Source organism: Stomoxys calcitrans, chromosome 2 (genome assembly GCF_963082655.1).
Source record: "Stomoxys calcitrans chromosome 2, idStoCalc2.1, whole genome shotgun sequence".
Classification (NCBI taxonomy): domain Eukaryota; kingdom Metazoa; phylum Arthropoda; class Insecta; order Diptera; family Muscidae; genus Stomoxys; species Stomoxys calcitrans.
The window spans coordinates 192637560-192656908 of record NC_081553.1 but is presented as its reverse complement, the minus strand read 5'-3'; the positions used below and the strand labels follow the sequence as shown (position 1 = coordinate 192656908).

General features: G+C 39.5%; 3 protein-coding genes across 4 annotated transcripts in view; 1 reads left to right on the top strand and 2 right to left on the bottom strand.

The window, feature by feature from the left end:
- LOC106088148 (transient receptor potential channel pyrexia) overlaps positions 1-2394 on the bottom strand; it is a 63778-nt gene extending 61384 nt beyond the window's left edge. Inside the window, exon 1 of one of the 2 annotated variants that reach the window (XM_013253519.2) lies at positions 2379-2394. The gene's annotated coding sequence lies outside the window, so the exon portion shown is untranslated. Of the gene's footprint in view, positions 1-1813; positions 2248-2378 lie in introns of those variants that run through there. The other variant, XM_013253516.2, reaches the window with a different exon arrangement.
- Positions 1-11663, top strand: part of LOC106088150 (small ribosomal subunit protein uS9m) — an 84559-nt gene extending 72896 nt beyond the window's left edge. The window contains exons 7-8 of the mRNA XM_013253523.2: positions 11201-11363; positions 11480-11663. Coding sequence (XP_013108977.2) covers positions 11201-11363; positions 11480-11571 — 255 coding nt within the window. The 3' untranslated portion in view covers positions 11572-11663. The remainder of the gene's footprint in view (positions 1-11200; positions 11364-11479) is intronic.
- On the bottom strand, positions 11471-17794 carry LOC106088149 (probable arginine--tRNA ligase, mitochondrial). The gene is made up of 4 exons (XM_013253522.2): positions 17721-17794; positions 16458-17628; positions 16040-16394; positions 11471-11785 (listed from the first exon to the last, which is right to left on the bottom strand). The coding sequence occupies exons 1-4, from the start codon at positions 17754-17756 to the stop codon at positions 11632-11634; spliced, it is 1716 nt and encodes a 571-aa protein (XP_013108976.2). The 5' UTR covers positions 17757-17794; the 3' UTR covers positions 11471-11631.
- Between the last annotated feature and the right edge of the window lie 1555 nt (positions 17795-19349).

Genomic DNA, 19349 nt, shown 5'->3' with positions numbered 1-19349 from the left:
ATTTTTATATATAAAAAGATGGGGTCCTAGATCAATATTTCGAGGTGTTACGGAATGACTAGGTACTAACCTAGTATACACCCATCCTATGGTGGTGGGTATAATATTTGTGTGGTTGTAATAACTTTTGACTGGTTGTTGGTTCGTTTGCCGTCACACCAACAGCAAACCCTAAGGTCTGCTGCCGGACAATATCCAATTGAAAAAAATTAGATTTTGTCAATAATTTCTATAAAAAAAAAACCAACAAAAAATTATAAAAATGATATTTAAAAAAAAAATCCATAGAAATAACCAGTAAGGAAAGGCAAAAGTCGGGCAGTGCCGACGTATAATGCCCTTCACCTACCCTATAAGTACAATGTAGGAGCTATGACTAATTTTGAACCAATTTTGATGGACCACGGCGGATCTTTTCAGATTGGTTGTTAAACAACCAGTATGAAATCTCCAGCAAATATGTTCAAACGGTAATAACTACGCCCTAACAGGCAAAAAACTTAAAAAATTAAAAAAATCGGCAGAGCCCGGCCATGAGTCGAACCTGGGCACACGGAACAACAGCGAGAGCCATTTCCGTTGTCTTAGCGTTCGAAACCATCAATACAACTTTCAACAGATGCACAAAATCATGTGTAGCACGGAAGAAGTGTAACTTGTCACAGAAAGAATGTCTATCATTACACAAAAATACATGCATTGGGAAAAGTACAGCTAATAGACAGGTTGTCGAGCGTGGTTAATGTGATAATTGTATCATAGATGCGTTTTCGCTATTAATACAACATACAAACAAAAAATTTTCTAAAGAAATAAAATTTTGACATAATTTTCTATAGAAAAAAAATTTTGACAAAATTTTCTATGGAAATAAAATTTTGACAAAATTTTCTATAGAAATAAAATTTTGACAAAATTTTCTATGGCTACAAAATTTTGAAAAAATTTTCTATAGAAATAAAATTTTGAAAAAATTTTCTATAGAAATAAAATTTTGACAAAATTTTCTATAGAAATAAAATTTTGACAACATTTTCTATAGAAATAAAATTTTGACAAAATTTTCTATAGAAATAAAATTTTGACAAAATTTTCTATAGAAATAAAATTTTGACAAAATTTTCTATAGAAATAAAATTTTGACAAAATTTTCTATAGAAATAAAATTTTGACAAAATTTTCTATAGAAATAAAATTTTGACAAAATTTTCTATAGAAATAAAATTTTGATAAAATTTTGACAAAATTTTCTATAGAAATAAAATTTTGACAAAATTTTCTATAGAAATAAAATTTTGACAAAATTTTCAATAGAAATAAAATTTTGACAAAATTTTCTATAGAAATAAAATTTTGACAAAATTTTCAATAGAAATAAAATTTTGACAAAATTTTCAATAGAAATAAAATTTTGACAAAATTTTCTATAGAAATAAAATTTTGACAAAATTTTCTATAGAAATAAAATTTTGACAAAATTTTCTATAGAAATAAAATTTTGACAAAATTTTCAATAGAAATAAAATTTTGACAAAATTTTCTATAGAAATAAAATTTTGACAAAATTTTCTTTAGAAATAAAATTTTGACAAAATTTTCTATAGAAATAAAATTTTGACAAAATTTTCTATAGAAATAAAATTTTGACAAAATTTTCTATAGAAATAAAATTTTGGCAAAATTTTCAATGGCTCAAAAATTTGGAAAAAATAATAAAATAAAAAGTTGAAAGATTTTGCAATATTTTTAAATCAACAAATCGAAAACTTTCTATAACCTGCCCCAATTCAAAATACTTTATACAAATCCTTACAAATTATCCATTGTTATCCTTTAGGGTTTCAAATCGATTCCGCTGAAAACCAACATCCAGCAAAACCTTAGGTTGGCTTCAAAGTGCTGATGTAGCATGAACAGCATTTATTTTAATTATGGTTGTCTACATTTAATTTTTCATTGGCAATTTTCATGAAAGAATAAAAGTAAGCACTTTAGAGTGGCAATTAAATTCAAATTAATGAGTTTGGCAACCACTTTTCTTAGTTTTATGGTTTAAATATATTTTTGAAATATTTTGTTTCGTTTTTGTTATCTTCTGATGTTGCTCTCTTTCTCTCTGTGTGGTCGGTGTATGTTTTTATTTATTTTTTTTTTGTTTTTGGTTTAAAGTTTAGCACTTGGCGTTAATAGTTTCAAGTTTTTGACACCGTCTTAGAATTTGACCCGCACGAACTTTTCACCACGACGCTGAACATTGAAATATTCCAAAACGATTTTGGCTTGCTTTGCAATCGAGATGAGATGACACAAAAGTTCGAATATAACGTTTTTTTTTTTTTGTTCAATTTTGTTCGTTTTTTTTTTGAAAATCTATGTACCTATGTTTATGTATGTGCGAGTAAGTACGAGAACATGCATTTGTTCAGTCGGGCAGTATATCAGTCCGCCCTCACAACCATCCGTATCCGTCCGTTTATGCCATACAACTATTGTATGTCGTTTTGTCTTGTTTTCGTTGTTGCTGTTGCCGTTGTTGTTGTAGTTGTAGCGATTGATGAATTTAGTATATAAGTACATTAGTTCGCCGTCTGTCTTTTTGGCGGTGTGTATGTTTGTTTGTAATTCCATCATGATGCTGTGCGAGGTTCAAGAGACAATCAGAGAGGCAGCGCCATCTCAAGATAGGAATTTTTTGAATCAGCATTGTGACATTGTGTCAAAATACGCAGGAAAAACTAATTTTAGTCTCATAAATTTTCATGAAGATTCAATTTAACTGAAAATCAAATTTAAATGAAATTTTCCTTAAAACCAAATTTTGACAAATTTATTTTAGGCAAAAATTGGGAATTATGAGAAGCTTCCCCATTTGCAAAAACGCCAGATATCGGAGATGGGTACACCGACTGGAGCGAAATTTTGCATGCAACACTAAATTGGTACAACATTTTGGGGTCAAATAGCCGGGGGGGACGCCCCACCGAAAACCCCAACCGAACGGGCATGTTAACCGATTGGGGCAATATGGGCATCAAATGAAAGGTATTTAAGAGTAGAGTAAGAACTTGACATTAAAATGTCACCATAAGTGTCGGGGGGGTCCCCCACCCCCAAAAACACCACCCAACAGGACACTTTTACCGCTTTGGGCAATATGGGTATCAAATGAAAGGTATTTAAAAGTAGAGTACAAATCTGACATAAAAATTTATTCCTTGGTGTCTGAGGGGCACTTAATATTGGTAACACATCACCCTTGGTTAATAGGATTAGGGAGGGAGGGTCCCCTTGGAATACTCGCTCTCTGACCATCGATACATCAGGTTTAGACTCGCAAGGTTAGCCTGAGAAGCTTCCGGAATAAATTGAAAACCAACTGGACAAAATTCGGAAAACTACTCAGAAGAAAACTTGGGCAAGATAATTTATGTCAACAGGATTACGACTATACTGGTGGGGTCTTTCGAAGATGGGTGTTCTCTTCGGAAAAGCAAATCAGCCCCAAAAAAAATCCTGGATGACCGAGGAGATTCGCAATATTGGAAAAGAGATCGGCAGACTTTTTAACAGAGCATGTAGTAAAAAGGAGGTGGTATATCGACCTGTTCGCAGAAAAGTTTCCTGGAGCCATGTTTTGCCGCTTTGATAATTTTATTGTATTCCTTGGGCCGTGTGTAATACAATAAAATTACCAAAGCGGCAAAACGTGGCTCCAGGAAACTTTTCTGCGAACAGGTCGATAGCGTTAATGACGCCGCCAAGATAAAAAGTAAAGAATAGGATATCCAGCGAACCGCTCAAATACAAACAGCATGCCTATGTCAAGTGAAGGTCGTTGGAGACTGCCCTGGAAACTTTTCTGCGAACAGGTCGATAGCGTTAATGACGCTGCCAAGATAAAAAGTAAAGAGTAGGATATTCAGCTAACTGCTCAAATACAATATGTCAAGTGAAGGTCGTAGGAGACTGCCCTGCAAAATGTTGTAAATAAAATGGAAGAATCCATCGATGCCAAAACGTACACACTGGCGGTTTGCATTGACATTGACATTGGCTTTCAACAATGTGCGGACCGATATACTAATCCAATCCTTAGACCAGTATCGGGTGAACCCGGTCCTTAGAGACTAGAAAAAACAATAGGCTAAGGAGCAGGTGAATAAATTGTGTGTCCCATGACATAAACATAAAGCAGAAAGTGCCACAGGACACGCCACAGGGGGCATTTTATCGCCACTTCTATGGATGACCACCATAAATGACCTATTGCGGATGCTGACTGAGGAGTGTTTTCAACCCGTCTGCTACGCAGACGATGTTATAATACTTCTAAGGGGTAAGGATCCAAACCAGCTAAGCAGAAGGACCGAAAGGGTGTTGCCGATGGCACACGACTGGGCTAGACCTAGGGGTCTCAATGTTAACCCAGAGAAGACTGAAATATGCCAGTTCACGAAGGAGACAAAGGTGGGCCAATTTGACGCACCACGTTTCCTCAATAGAACAATTTCGATATCTGACAAGGTTAAATACTTAGGTGTGGTCTTGGACATGAAACTGAATTGAAAGTGTCACATTCAGGAGCGTACCGAGAAGGCTCACAAATGTTGGGCACTATGTAGACGGGCCGCAGGCTCGAAATGGGACCTGGATCCAAAGATAGTTCACGATAGTTACTTACGCCTCTGTAGTTTGGTGGACTGCGATGGAGAAAAAATGCAACGTAAACGCAACACAACGCAATAGTACAACAGGTTCAGAGAACATGTTGTCTTGCCATCGGCGGAGCGATGAGGTAGCAGTTAACTGTGTTCTATCTTTTGTCTGCTTGATTCTGTTGAGTGTCAAGGCCCTGGAACTCTGCTACTAAGATGGGGTGCGTCCACAGGGATCCGGGTCTGAGTCGAGTGGGTCTGGCTGGGCAGTTAAACAGGTGACGTGTATCGTGCGGTCCCTGGTTACAATCGGGACATGCATCTTGCACGTCGGCAGCAATCCTTGCTCTGTAGGAATTGAGGCGGCTGCATCTACCGGAACGTTATTGAGCCAGAACTACTCTGGTTTGCAGGGGGAGGTCAATTTCTTCAGGTGCAATGGGAGGCGGTAGTTCTCCAAGGACTACATTCACCCGGTAGCCATTTACCGCATCTTCTACCGAGTCTGCATGAATGTTGCCTAGACCTGCTTGATTTGCCACCTTATCTAGAGGTTCTCTCTTGTAGCGCTCAACCTCACGCTCTAGATCATGTAGATCTATCTTAAGGCTTCTGGACGGTGGATATCTATCCACAAGATGATGATTTGGATGGTCTCTGCGATAACAGCCCAAAAGGTATTGCTTGGACGACATGTAGTTAAGTCTACGCACTGGTAGGATCCTTGTCTCCTGATGGAGGTGGTCCACATGAAAACTGAGGGGACGGCCCGTCGCAGTTCGGAGGGCGGCATTCTGACAGATCTGAATATCATTCCACTGCGTATCACCTAAAACGGTGAAAGAAGGTAGTAAAGCGTATTTATAGGCTTAACCCCTTAAATCAGGACATCGCCATTTCCAAACTCGGCACGGTTGTTCATTGAAATCGGGGCACAAACACAATTTTTATCAATTCAAAATTTCTTATCGGGAGATCAGTGCTATATCAATATATAGGCCGTCTTTGAACTTAAGGCTGCAGAGTGATTCCAACAAACAGACAGACGGACATTTGTAGATTGTCTATGAATATAACGCCGATCTAGTATGTCGAGTTGAAAATATATAACTTCTGTAGTAGCATGGGGCGGATTAAAATCTTCACCCTCTTTTCAACCTAACCTATAGAATTTTAAAAAATGCGGCCTCTTTTTGTATCAAAATTTTGGCGTATCTGGCTGTGGTTTAACTTCATTTGGTATCCATAGTGCTCGCAAAAGTTTGGTAAGTATTGGTCTAATCACGCTCCTGTAGAGCCAGTGGACTATCCTAGGATTCAAGCCCCATTTTGAGCCTACGGCCCGTTTACATAGTGCCCAACATCTGTGAGACTTCTCAGTACGCTCCTGAATGTGACACTTCCATTTCAGTTTCCTGTCCCAGATCACACCTAATATTTGACCTTGTCAGATATCGAAATCGTCTTATTGAGGAAACGTGGTGCGTTAAATTGGCCCACCTTCGTCTTTCTCGTGAACAGCCATATTTCAGACTTCTCTGGGTTACCATTGAGACCTCTGGGTCTAGCCCAGTCATATGCCATATGCAAGACCCTTTCGGCCCTTCTGCATAGCTGATTTGGGTCCTAACCCCTTAGAAGTATTATAATATCGTCTGCATAACAGACGGGTTCAAATCCCTCCTCAATCAGCATCCGTAATAGGTCATTTATGGTGGTCACCCATAGGAGTGGCGATAAAATGCCCCCCCTGTGACGTGTCTTGTGCCACTTTCTTCCTTATATTTATGCATATGGAAAAAATTAGCATATTGAAAAATTCCATAACCTCCCTCGTATAATCTGCGGTGTATTTTTCAACATAACGCCGACGAGTATTTTTTCGCTTATTACAAGCAAAAATCGGCAAAAATAATAAAAAAAAAAATGAAATCTTAAGTAGTTAGTATGGTTATTTTTCTTCATAAAAGGAAAATAAAAGAAATTCGTTTGTAGAGTTCTTTTTTGTTTGTCTACTTTAATCCATGGCAATATTTTGCGTTCTTGAATTCTATTACAAAAAGCTTTTGTACGAGTTATACGAGTTGTTTTTAATAAACTACTATGTCACGCATGTGCTTTTATCGCTCAATTCAATGCCAGGATAACTGCAAGTCTTACCCAAGTCTTTTTTTCAAAGGATTATAAAAAACCTCATCGTTTTGGGAAATGGACCTTGATTGAAAGATTTTTTGTTTTTCATTTGTTATTCTGGAACTTTTCCTCTTTTAATCAAGTTCAAACATATTGAACTTAAATTGCCTTTCATTCAATTGTCTATTCAATCGTTCGGTCGTTTATTCATTAGTTGCTCATTTTCCCCGAGCAAAACACAAATTGGTGTTGCATATCAAACTGCATTGCCGCATTGATTAATTTGAATACAATACCGATTTTGATGCAGTTTTCTGATATTTGGTCACACAGCCTAGCTAACAGAGCAACAACATTCTTCTCACTTTACGACCCGTTTTAAAACAATTTGACGTGATTAAGCATTTTCGCAAACCACTCAGAATTAATTACATGCCATAGTGTGAAGCAAAATTTCCAAGTACCCCAGGGAAACATGTCCAATGTAATTTAGAAATTATTTCACTATTTAACAGCTTCATTTGGATACCATATTTCGATGTGTTACAGACGAAGTGACGACCTTAATATAGCCCCATCCTATGGTGAAGGGTATAAAATGGACGAACTGAGAATGAGATCTTGAAAGAAAAACACCAAGAACACTCACAGGCTGAGTAAGAAATGGTAAAAGGTACCTCGAGAGGTCATCAATGGGTCAAGTGGAGCAACCGAATCGCTTGACATCCATTTTAAAAGGACTTCCTAAGTTACAAAGATGAGGCCATAGAAGTGCGAATCAAGTATGAGAAAAACATCGAGACCGGCAATATAATTTTCTCTGGGCTATAAGGCAAGGAAAACGTAACCTAATAGAGATATACTACGTGTTCAAACCGCCGGTGGCCTACTATCTGGTCTTTATAGTTTTAAGAGGGCACAACAAGCCGATTACTGTTTTCGGTGTATGTCCATAGTGGCATGGGACGGATTAATATGTGCACTTTCTTTTCAACCTAACTATCTGGTCATAATCGTCTGGTTCTAGTAGGCCTTGATGCGCAATTCCAATTCCATTTCGTCAAGAATTGGTTACGTAGCCGATACAACGTTTTGTTTGGGACTCCCAAACACTTTCCCTACACTCAAAAATCAACCTGATTGAGGTGATTTTAGAAGTTAAATCGCCACATAGAACTTGGACACAAATTTTAATGTCATATTCGTTACCTACTCCTAGCTACCTTTAAATTGATTCCAATGTAGCCAGGTTCAGCTAATATGTCCATTTTGTAGATGGGGTGACCCCCATTACATGGGTTTGATTTTTATGGCATATATTCGTAATCTACTCCTCAACACCGTTCATATGAATCACATATTGACATGAACACCAATATGTCTATTTGAAGGAGTTTTGGGGTTAAAACGTCTCTCTGGATACTTGAACCCAAGTTCTAATATCATTGAGAACATTGAATTCTGAACGATTTCGGAAGTAATTTCGTATAGAAATCGGATGTACCTACGAAACTTCGAGAAGAGAGCTTGAAAAACCAACAAGACAAGCAGAAGAAAAACATGAATAGGCAAACAATATAAAATCATAACAAAAATATCTCTTTTAATATAGAGAATGGGTGAAAATATCCCTCAGACAAGTCGGACAAAGATCGTTACAAAGATTGTTTCGAAATTGGTCGATTTTCACACAAAAAGTCGATTAGTCGACTAAGACTACCAATGCGGAGATCCTAAGTAGAATTCCCGATAGAAATATTGTTCTGTAAATTACAAGGAGAGAAAGGGATTGCTGTGAGCAACCCACTCACAGGCTGGAACGTTGATATCCGATCTGTGTGGTGTTCATTGCTGTTACACGATTTACATTTACAAAAAAATGAAAGCTGCAATCATTCATTTATTACATTAACCACCGCAAGTCTATTACTACGAGGGCTGCATTTTATATTTCTGGATTAGAGAACAAAAACAAATATTAATCATCGAAAATCGCTTAAATGCTATTCAAAATATTCCCCACTTAATACTTTTGCATGCGTTTGAACCAATGGTCGAAGCACTTTTGCCACTCTGATTGAGGAATCTCCAAAACATGCATTCTGAACGCATCAACCGCTTCTTTAGGTGTCGAAAAACGTTGACCTCTCATTTTATTTTTTACGTACGGAAATCAAAAGTAGTCATTCGGTGCCAAGTCAGGACTATATGGGGCGCCTCGGTAGCCGAGTGAGTAGCGTGCTTGGATTACCAGTGCAGGAGTCATGGGTTCGATTGCCGCCAGTAGTCTGTCGCTACTGTGGTATCACAATGGACTTAAAATTGTCTAAGTGAGTCTGCCACTCTTACCTAACCTAACCTAGGACTATATGGAGGATGACTCATCAAATCGATGTTTTGAGTGCTCCATAAATGCAGTTATTTGAGCCGATGTGTGAGAGCTCGCATTGTCGTGGTAAAGATTGATCAGTTTTCGCCGCTTGTTTTTCCTGATTTCAGGAGGACAACTGGCAAACAAATGGTTGTGTACCACTCGGAATTGACTGTTCTGCGTTTTTCTAGTGGTGCGATTGCAACATGTCCATTTTTTTCCGAAAAAACAGGACTGGAAGTGCTTCGTGCGCGAGTAACTTTCGTTAGATTTGGCTCATCTTGAAACACCCATACAATCGACTACTGTTTACTTTCGGGCTCATACGCGTAAATCCACTATTCATCCACTGTGATGATATCATAGACGTGTTTCAAAGCACCGCGATCGTATTTTTGGAGCATTTCTTTCGACCAATCGACACGAGCCTTTTTTGAGCGATTGACAAATTGTGTGGGATGCAACGCGAACAAATGTTTTCGACGGTCAAATCTTAATGCAATATTGAATGTATGCTGGTCCCTCAAATGCCTAAGGTTGACTCAATCCCACGATAGGTCACATGTCGATCTTGCAATATCAGTTAGCGTACAACATCAATGGTTTTTGGAACAACAACTGATTTTGAACGACCGTCACGAAATTCGTCTTGGAATGAACTACGACCTCGGTTGAATTCACCATACCATCGGAAAACACTGGTCCTTGATAGAGCTCCATCGCCAAAAATTGAATTGAGTTCATCAATGCACTGTAGTTGAGTTAATCCACGAGAAAAGTTGTGAAAAATAATCGCACAAAAATGATCACGATTTAATTCCACTTTTTGGGTAAAATGAATCTTTTAAGTTACTGTAAACAACACAAATAGCGCGCGTATGTCAAAACGTTCTGAGTACGTATAACCTCAAAAATGTAAGCTTTACGATAAAGCTATCAGTTGGCAGATTGTAACTCAAGGGTTGTCCAATCCGGAAATATAAAAGGCAACCCTCGTACGAACGGCTTATATGGTGATATCAAAAAATTACATCCAATGGTCACTGAACCCATAAATAAAATGACAAGCATTTGAATTAAACCTATAAACTCAATTGGTAAAATATTTGAGAACTCGTTATGATTAGGCCCATGCTGAGCATTTGCAATAACGTTCAAATCAAAATAAGTTAATGCCGTAACACATTTAAAATCAATAATTTGTTTGTGGCTTAGAGCATATCTTAGAAACTAAGTTCTATAAATGTCATTCTTGACCTAAGATAATTTATGAGACAAACACAAACAAATGTCAACGTGTTTGAATGGTATATCAAACATTTATACGTTTGCAACATGTCTGCGATATAATGTTTAAAGTTAAACAGGTTTTAATTTAATTTTTTTGAATGTCACTAAAAATCATAGAAACAAACAACTTTGAAGTTGGATTTAAAATAGAAAAAGTTTCCCCTGCAGTTTTGCCTAATAACTTTTGGGGAATCACACATATGTATAATGAGTTTCAATTTTTAAAATGTTTTGTTTTCACACCACTTTGTTGCCTGTTTAACCAAAAAATAACAATTTTTTTCCAAACCTATTCCAGCTTTTTTTCCTTTAATGATTTTGATTGATTGTACGTCCAAAAAAATTGTTATTTTCTTGTGACTATGACTGACGATGTTGTTTGGTTTTCAAAATATTCCATCAACAACAAGAGGTTTGATTTACTATGCCGAATTGCAGATATACTGCCCAGATGAGATTCGGTCAACAAAACAAAAAATAGTAAAATGCCCACGCAATGGAAAAAGATGTGGCTGTCTAAAATTAACTATTCTATTTATGGACATGGCTAAAGTTCAAATAAGTTACACTCTGAAACAGTCTGTGGCTTAAGGGGGAATCTACTATCTGTGAAAGCTAACAAATTTAAAACATCTACTAACAAAAAAATTCTATTCTCATTAGATGTATGTACTTACTCCGTCTCTCTCTGTCTCTCTTTCCATCTATCTTTTTTAAAACTGACTCTCGTTTTCTTTTGTTTCATCCGCAGATTCTATTTCCTTTGATCTTTGCCGAAATGTTGGGTAAATGTGATGTGGAAGCCAATGTTGAAGGTGGTGGCAGTTCGGGTCAAGCGGGCGCCATACGTTGGGGCATTGCCATGTGTTTGCGTAGCTTTGTTGATCAGGAAATGATTGAATCCATGCGCATAGGTAATGTATAGATGGATGGCTGTGTGATGGCTACCATTTGCTTATTACTGATTATTTATTGAGAACAAAAATTGATTGGTAGCAATTGCATTTATCTTTGCCAAATCTACTTTCAGCCGGTCTTCTGACACGTGATTATCGCAGACGTGAACGTAAGAAGTTTGGCCAAGAGGGTGCTCGCCGCAAATACACATGGAAGAAGCGTTAAATGTTTTTCTTTGTCACCACAGTTTGATTTGATATTTTGTAACGAACAAATAAAAAAGAATTACATCTTATTTAATGGTTGTAAGCCCAAAATTTCCATTCCTTGTTTTAATATTGTCTTTGCTGACTTGAATAGCAGCAGACGATGTTGTTGCTTTCTCCGGTCAGCTTCATTTTTGATGTGCAATGTCTTGAGGGCGCGACTTGTGGCATTGCTGGAATGAAAAAAAGAAAAAATATGAAAAAAATTAGTCACTCTAAAAAACTCATCTCCGCATCGTATCTGCGGCACCCAAAGTCATATCCTTGATAAAGAAAAAATTTCGGCAGATTTCCCCCCAGAGTTTACATATTGCACGCAAGGTTATCAACCACTCCCCTTAACCGAGAATGTATCTGGCTTCATGCCCCAAATATTTTTTCGAACTCGTGATGTTAAAAGGGTTCTTGAGAATCTCGATATAAATAGATCTCCGAGCCCGGATGGCATATCAACACTTGTCTTGCGCAAGTGTTCTTCGACTCTTGCTCGTCCATTACGCAAACTTTTCAACCTCGCCTACCGTGCGGAAGTCTTCCCGCTGCGTTGGAAGATTGCGATCGTTCAGCCGATACCCAAGAAGGATGAGGCCAACAACCGTGCGATTTACCGACCAATTACGATATGCTCCGCTATCTCCAAGGTTATGGAGAGCATGGTTAATCACCATCTTGTGAGGTATTTTAATTCTAATGGACTTCTTAGCGACCAACAGTATAGGTTCCGCAGAAATCGCTCATGGCATTTCTGTCGGAACGTTGAAGACGCTCAATCCACCAGTTTGGTGAGTGCAAGATTGCGGCTCTGAAAATCTCTGGCACGGTGCACTACCATCAAAGCTTGTCGCATTTGGGGTCGGTAATGGCTACGTTCGATTTATTTCGAGCTTTTTCAGAGATCGCACTATACGATTCGTTATAGATGGGTTGACCGCAGGTGTACCCCAGGGTTCTGTCCATTCTCCTTCTCTTTTTCTTATTTTCATCAACGATCTGTTGAGTCAAACATCGAATCCGATCTAATTATTTGCGGATGACAGTTATCTCTGTCATTCGTACTCATTTGACCATGGCAGCCGACTGTACGCACCGGATTGACCCGATGGAACTCTCATCGGCAAGGGCTGCCGCCTCCGTGTACGTGATCGTCTTTTTTTTCGTCATGGGAGAGGCACATCCCGGAGTGCCTTGTCCGCAAGCTTCTTGTCCTTGCCGGGATTGGAAAGAACCCCGAACCCTGGTTCTGTTCGGTTTGCCAAAACCGCCTCCATCATCGGTCGGTGTCGGTGAGGTGTAACCACTGCATGGAGTAAGTACATTTCCGATCTTGCTCTGGTCTCACTTCACTACGGGAGTATAGTCATACTGGATATGTCGCAAGGTGCTGTGCGAACATAGCTAGCAGTGGGTCACAAACGTCGTCGTCGTCGCCTTCTGCGTCCTTGTCGTCAGACTTTGTGACTCCCCCGAAATCTCCCGTTCAGCAATATAGGCAACAGCAGCATCCCAGCTTCAATAAGCCAGTGCCGGGAAATGTATCATTTTTGCAACTAAACTGCAACGGTCTCCGTGGCAAGATCGATGAGATTGTGGATTTTAAGTCGGAAAAATATATTGGTCGCTGCGAACCAGGAGACAAAGCTGACCAACACCTGAAGCTTGCACAGTTGTCACGGATACAATGTGCTACGTAAGGATCGCTCAAGGAATAGAGCTGAGGAAGTGGTCTTCGTGATACAACATTCCGTGCAATATAGACCCATCCCTCCTGCGCCTGGCGCTAGTGACCCCTACATGGAGTGCATGGGGATAGCAGTCGGGTCCGGTACTGCCAAGATAGAGCTATACAACGTGTACATACCGCCGTTTGGTAGCTGTGTCCCGATTAATGGCCAAGCTTACAACCCCGACATTAGTGGGTTACTATCTGGCCATAATCGTCTGGTTCTAGGGGACTTTACTTCATGGCATTCTCCCTTAGGTAACACTTCATGGCATTCTCCCCTAGGTAACGACCAGCGTGGCATAGCTTTGGCAGAGCAGATTGAAGGTTCCACGTTTTGCACGGTGAATGAGGATGGCCCCATTAGGATTACGAGGAGGTGCAGACATCTCCATACGGCACAGAGATCGTATCATATGCGGACGATTGTACGATCATGGCATCAGGCTCCCCACCCATTGTTGACAACTGTGATAGGTTGAACGTCTACCTCAACGAACTTGCCTCATATTTCGCTGCAAGAAATCTGAAGTATTTGCCACCAAATCTACAGCCACATTGTTCACAACAAATACTCGTGAGGTGAATACTGAGCTGGCTGTGATGGTCGATAGAGAAATGATTCCGACCATCAAGTGTTCCAAAATACTTGGCGTTACATTTGAATACTGAGCTGGCTGTGATGGTCGATGGAGAAATGATTCCGACCATCAAGTGTTCCAAAATACTTGGCGTTACATTTGACAGCTCTTACATCCTTGCTCTGTAGGAGTTGAAGCGGCTGCATCTGCCGGAACGTAATTAAGCCAAAACCACTTTGGTTTGCCGGAGGAGGTCAATTTCTTCAGATGCAATGGGAAACGGTCGTTCTCCAAGGGTTACATTCACTCTGTAGCTATTTACCACATCTGCGTCTGAGTCTGCATGAATGTTGTCTAGACCCGATTGATCTAGAGTTTCTCTCTTGGAGCGCTGAACCTTACGCTCTAGATTATGTAGATCTACCTTAAGGCTTTTGGGCGGTATATATCTATTCAAAAGATGATGATTTGGATGGTCTCTGCGATAACAGTCCAAAAGGTACTGCTTAGAGAGCATGTCTTCGCACTGGTAGGATCTTTGTCTCCTGAACCAAGTGGTCCACGTGAGAACTGAGCAGACAGCTCGTCGGCGTTCGGAGGGCAGCATTCTTACAGATCTGAATATTAATCCACTGCATGTCACAGAGCTGACGAGACCACACTGGCGCTGCATAACTTACCACAGAATGGAAATTCTCATACGAAGCTCGGGAGAAGTAATGCCTCAAGCGTCTTTGGTACTGGTGAGAGAGGGGAGATCGGTCTGTACCACTCCCCCAAACTCGGGTCCTATCCAGGCTTCAGTAGCGGGATCACTCTGCCCATTTTCCAGACTTCGGGAACTATAAGTGTTCAAAAACAGTTTGAGGACAGTAGTAAGATACTCAACTCCAGGTAAATTCAGATTCTTCAGCATCAGTGTAGATATTCCGTCGGAGCCCAACGCCTTGGATAAATTGGCGCCACGGATGACATTCGTAACTTCACCCACGGTAAATTGTGATGGATGTCCATTGGCACGGTGTCCACGGATACGGCGAATGACTCTCCTCCTTGCCCTGTCACTCTCGGAATGCACAATAAATTGACGGCTGAACAACCTGCGACCATCTCTTCGGATCAGTCACGGTTACTTCGCCAAAAGTGACTTAGGAACTGTCATCCCGTCTACCGCGGTTCGAGAGTGTTTTGCCTAAACCGGTGACTAAGTAACATTGCTCCAAGTGTTCCAGACACAAATTCCGAGAATGTTCGTTGACTACCTTTTTTTCCAGATTCAGCTTGCTGATGGGGTCCGTACAACGAATCCCATCACGCTCGTCTGCGAGTACCACTGCCTGCGCTGGGAAATTGGGCGGCACTTGGGGTATTCGACCGGCTGGTATAAAGCGAGCGACTGCTGCTTTAATGATGTCCCGGAATTTCCTCTCGGCAACTAGCACAACCGAGGGGGGTGCCAGTTCACTGAAGCGGCGATTGGTGTCCTCTCTGAAGCCAGCCCAATCGGACTTCTTCTGATTGATAAAAGTCCGACGCTCAGATGTTATGAAGTCGGGGGGTCGATCGATGGTGAGAATTATGGGGACGTGGTCCGACCCCAAAGAGATGACGCCTTGCCAGGATACGTCACTCAGAAGATCAGGGGATGCAATGGAAATGTCTGGCGAGCTGCTACACCTCCTCGTTATTCTAGTGGGAGCATCCTCATTTACCGTGCAAAACGTGGAGCCTTCAATCTGCTCTGCCAAAGGCTTCATCGGCAAGGGCTACCGCCTCAGGGTACAAAACACTGCTACAACCACTACACCTATTCTGCAAATGTGCGGTCATACTCCTATGTGTCACGTAATGATAACTAAAGCTATACTGGTGTCCTTCCCACTTCCTTCCTGTATTAACCTCGTCTTCTCACGATACGGATGTTCCCTCATATCGAAAAGCTACGGATTAGCCAAGTTTTTTTAACGACAGTTCTCTGGCCTTCTCTTCAAATTGTGTGATTTTTCATTCCCCTTTACTCCTCTAGGGTTTTTACATTTGCATGCTCAGCTCTTTTTTGTCAAATATGTTGGGATTTTTGTTAAGTCAGGTCGGTTTTTAATATACTTTGGTTAAAATTCACTTACCTTATTCCAAACAGGTAATTAACTAATATACAGGCTTCCAAATTCTCCTTAGCTTGCCACAATATTTGAGGATATTTAGCCAGTTCATTGAGTAAATCTAAAGCTTCTGGTTCTTTAAGGCACTCCATAGCCAAATTCTCATTTGTAACATGTATGTGGTCATTTTGCTCTAATAAACTATACAAACGACAATGGGTGTATTGAAGTTTAATACCCGTATCACCATTCATTTGTAAAGCTTTATCCCAATTAAATTCATAATCTCTTTGGCGTCTTTGTTTTAAATCATTTATAATGACAGCCGATACTCCCAGAACATCGGCTACATCATGGGAGTTGACATCAATTTTGGTTGCTGGAATTTATTTAAAAGATTAGAATATATTCTCTTAGATCTATTATCACATGGATCACTTACTCGGACTTTGAATTTGCTTCGCATGCATAATATCCCTGGCCTCATCTAAAAGATCTTTTAGAAATACTGCTTGTCCTTTGCGAGTACTCATGCCATGTATACGGCCAAATTTAACATGTTTCAACTTGGACATAGTTATGGCCTGCTCCAGCTTGGAAGTGGTATGAAAACATGCCTTGAAATGATCGCTTTGGCCATTCTCAACGACATAGAATATATTCTCAAATTGAAACCTTTGCCATCTGTCCAGCAGAGCAGCAATGTCGCGAGTTAAGTACAATGTAGAACCATCACTTTTAATAATGGGCACACGTCTATCATCAACCTCTACCACCTTGCGTCCATCTTTTTCTGGTAATAACAAAGATTTGCTGTCCAAAGCTTGTAAGACTTGTACAATATGTGTCTGTGAGTATTGCGATTCCCAGTCATAGACGTCGAATGTCGCACCCAAACGTTTGTAAACACACTCTAGTTCTTCTAAAGTATACTCCCGATATTTTTGCCATTGTTGACCAAGTTTCTTCGATTGTTGAGCTGATTCCAATTGCTTAAAATAATTTCTTGCCTTTTCGGCTATGCTTTCATCCACCAAGGCTTCCTTGTTAGCTTTAACATAGGCTTTGTAGAGTGTCTCTATGGGAGCTCTTCGCATTTCTTCATCTGTTATTTGTAGCATTTCCACACCAATTTGTAGTAAGCCAAATTGTGTACCCCAATCGCCTAAATAATTCATTTTTGTCACTTGATAACCCAGGCTCTTGTAGATATTGGCCAAAACATTGCCTATAATGGTGGATCGTAAGTGGCCCACGTGAAAAGGTTTGGCAATATTGGGCGAACTGTATTCAAAAACCATATGCTCATTTCGCGTTGGAACATGTTCAAATGGTTCTTGTAATAGGGTTTGTACGTACGGGTTTTCCCTGAGCACAAATTCCACTTTATCGGGGGTTTTCCCACTGCCTTGGACAGTGCGTACTTCCTCCACCAAATCGCTGTCATATTTTAAAGCGGACACTGCATTTAAGATCTCCAAATTGCTTGCAGACTTGGTGCCGTTCCCTTTGAGATGCCATTGCAGCACCGGTTTTCCCAATATGTTGGTGCTTCGCTTTAAAGGGGATTCTAGCTCGTAGTAAACATTATTGTTTCTCACAATTTGTGTAATCTAATAAAAGCAATGGATTTTTATTAGTTTTGCATATGAATACTTTGCAATTTAGTTATAATTCTTATTAAAATTCCAATTTAAAAATTTACCTTTTCGCTAATAGACTTACGTATCAGACATGACATTTTCACACAAAAACATGAAACAGCTGTTTTAAGTTTCAGTGTTACCAGACTATATTAACCATGGCATAATTGCCAGGTATTGTACCGTAAACAACTGAGTACAATTTTTACTCGCGAAGAGCACTATCTGTCAACAAGTTTTGGTTGTGTGTGTGTGGGTATTATATTGTAGCTAAAACCATGACATAATTACCAGGTATTGTACCGCAAACCTGTTAACAGCCGGCCAGATTTGACGGTATTAGGATGTTAGATTTATGTTTGCTTTCTCTTAGTTTTCTCTTTTCTCGCATATTCTCTGCTCATGTACGCACACGTATACACAATCACACAAATTTCTTTGTGTGTGTGTTGGCAAAACGATAAGCTTGATGGCAAGATTGCGGATTGCACCATATGATTTGTGGTTGTTGTACAAATGAGACCACCTTTAACTGTTTTGGCATGTCATAAAAAGAGCAGTGTACACGGAGTTTTAAACTGCTCATTAAATCCAAATGTAAGGCTCTCGTTAACTAATTTCATAAAGGGAAAACAGATGATCGAACCATTAAATACGGATTTAAAGAGCAGTGTAAACGGGGTTTAAGGTAACCCTTAATGGTCAGTATGCACCTCTGGCGATATTTTCGTTATCATAAGAAATGCATTACTTACTTTTACTTTAATTGGCTATGTCAGAATATTTGTTCCACTAGCCGAACGTAGAATAGCGTTCCAAGCGTCTCCATCTTCTGCGCTCATTCTTAAAAGGAATGTATTAACATATCCTAAACCTTCGTGAAGTTAGCGACCTCGCTAACTTTTGATAACACAAAAATTTATAATATCACAGGGTGACACAAAGTAATAAAAAATCAAAAAGTAAGGTAATTATCAACCTGCGTAAAGTTACCACCGTTGATAACTTTCGATGACAATTTTTATGGCAGCAGTACAGGGTGACATTAAAAACTTAAAAATAACATATATTACTAAAATCACTTTGTAAAATAACATATGCCATTTTCGCAAAAAACTATTTATTCTATTTTATATTATATAAAGGCTTCAAAGTATTCCAAAAATGTATTACGCCAAGATCTTCGACTTCACACATCAGTAATTGAAACTGTAATTTCAAATTATTCCAATGAACTAAATCCCGCCTCTAGGCCAGAAATGGACTTCGTTCAAAAAAAATGACACGTCAATACTTTCAATACTTTCATTTTGACGTATCACACTTGGCTGGAATCAGTTTTTCCTTGAACAAAGCTTCCAGATTCCTGTTCAGAAACTGGAGGGCAATGCGAATGCCACGTCGTTACCTTCATTTTGATCTATCCCTCTTAGCTGAAATCAGTTTTCCCTTGAACAAAGTTTCCAAATTTCTGTTCAGAAACTGGAGGAAGTCCGTAAATGGATAAAAATATCGAATTCCCAGCAACACCTACAAGGACTTGGTGCCCATGGCCACCCTTATAAATCTTAGTCTACATATATGCGTCCTTACACCTGGAGGAATTACCTCCCCCTAGCTTATCTCTTATGTGAAAGTCCAAAAATTCTCTCCAACGTCTTCACGAAGAAGGAAGAGTGGATAATCGGCTT

What these genes read in the sequence shown, in the direction of transcription:
- LOC106088149 (XM_013253522.2), bottom strand. Translation starts at nt 17,756, where the DNA reads ATGTCATGTCTGATACGTAAGTCTATTAGCGAAAAG. An exon ending in GTAAGTCTATTAGCGAAAAG is followed by an intron (nt 17,629 to 17,720) that starts GTAAATTTTTAA and finishes TGCTTTTATTAG; the next exon opens with ATTACACAAATTGTGAGAAA. An exon ending in AATTACCTGTTTGGAATAAG is followed by an intron (nt 11,786 to 16,039) that starts GTAAGTGAATTT and finishes TTTTCATTCCAG; the next exon opens with CAATGCCACAAGTCGCGCCC.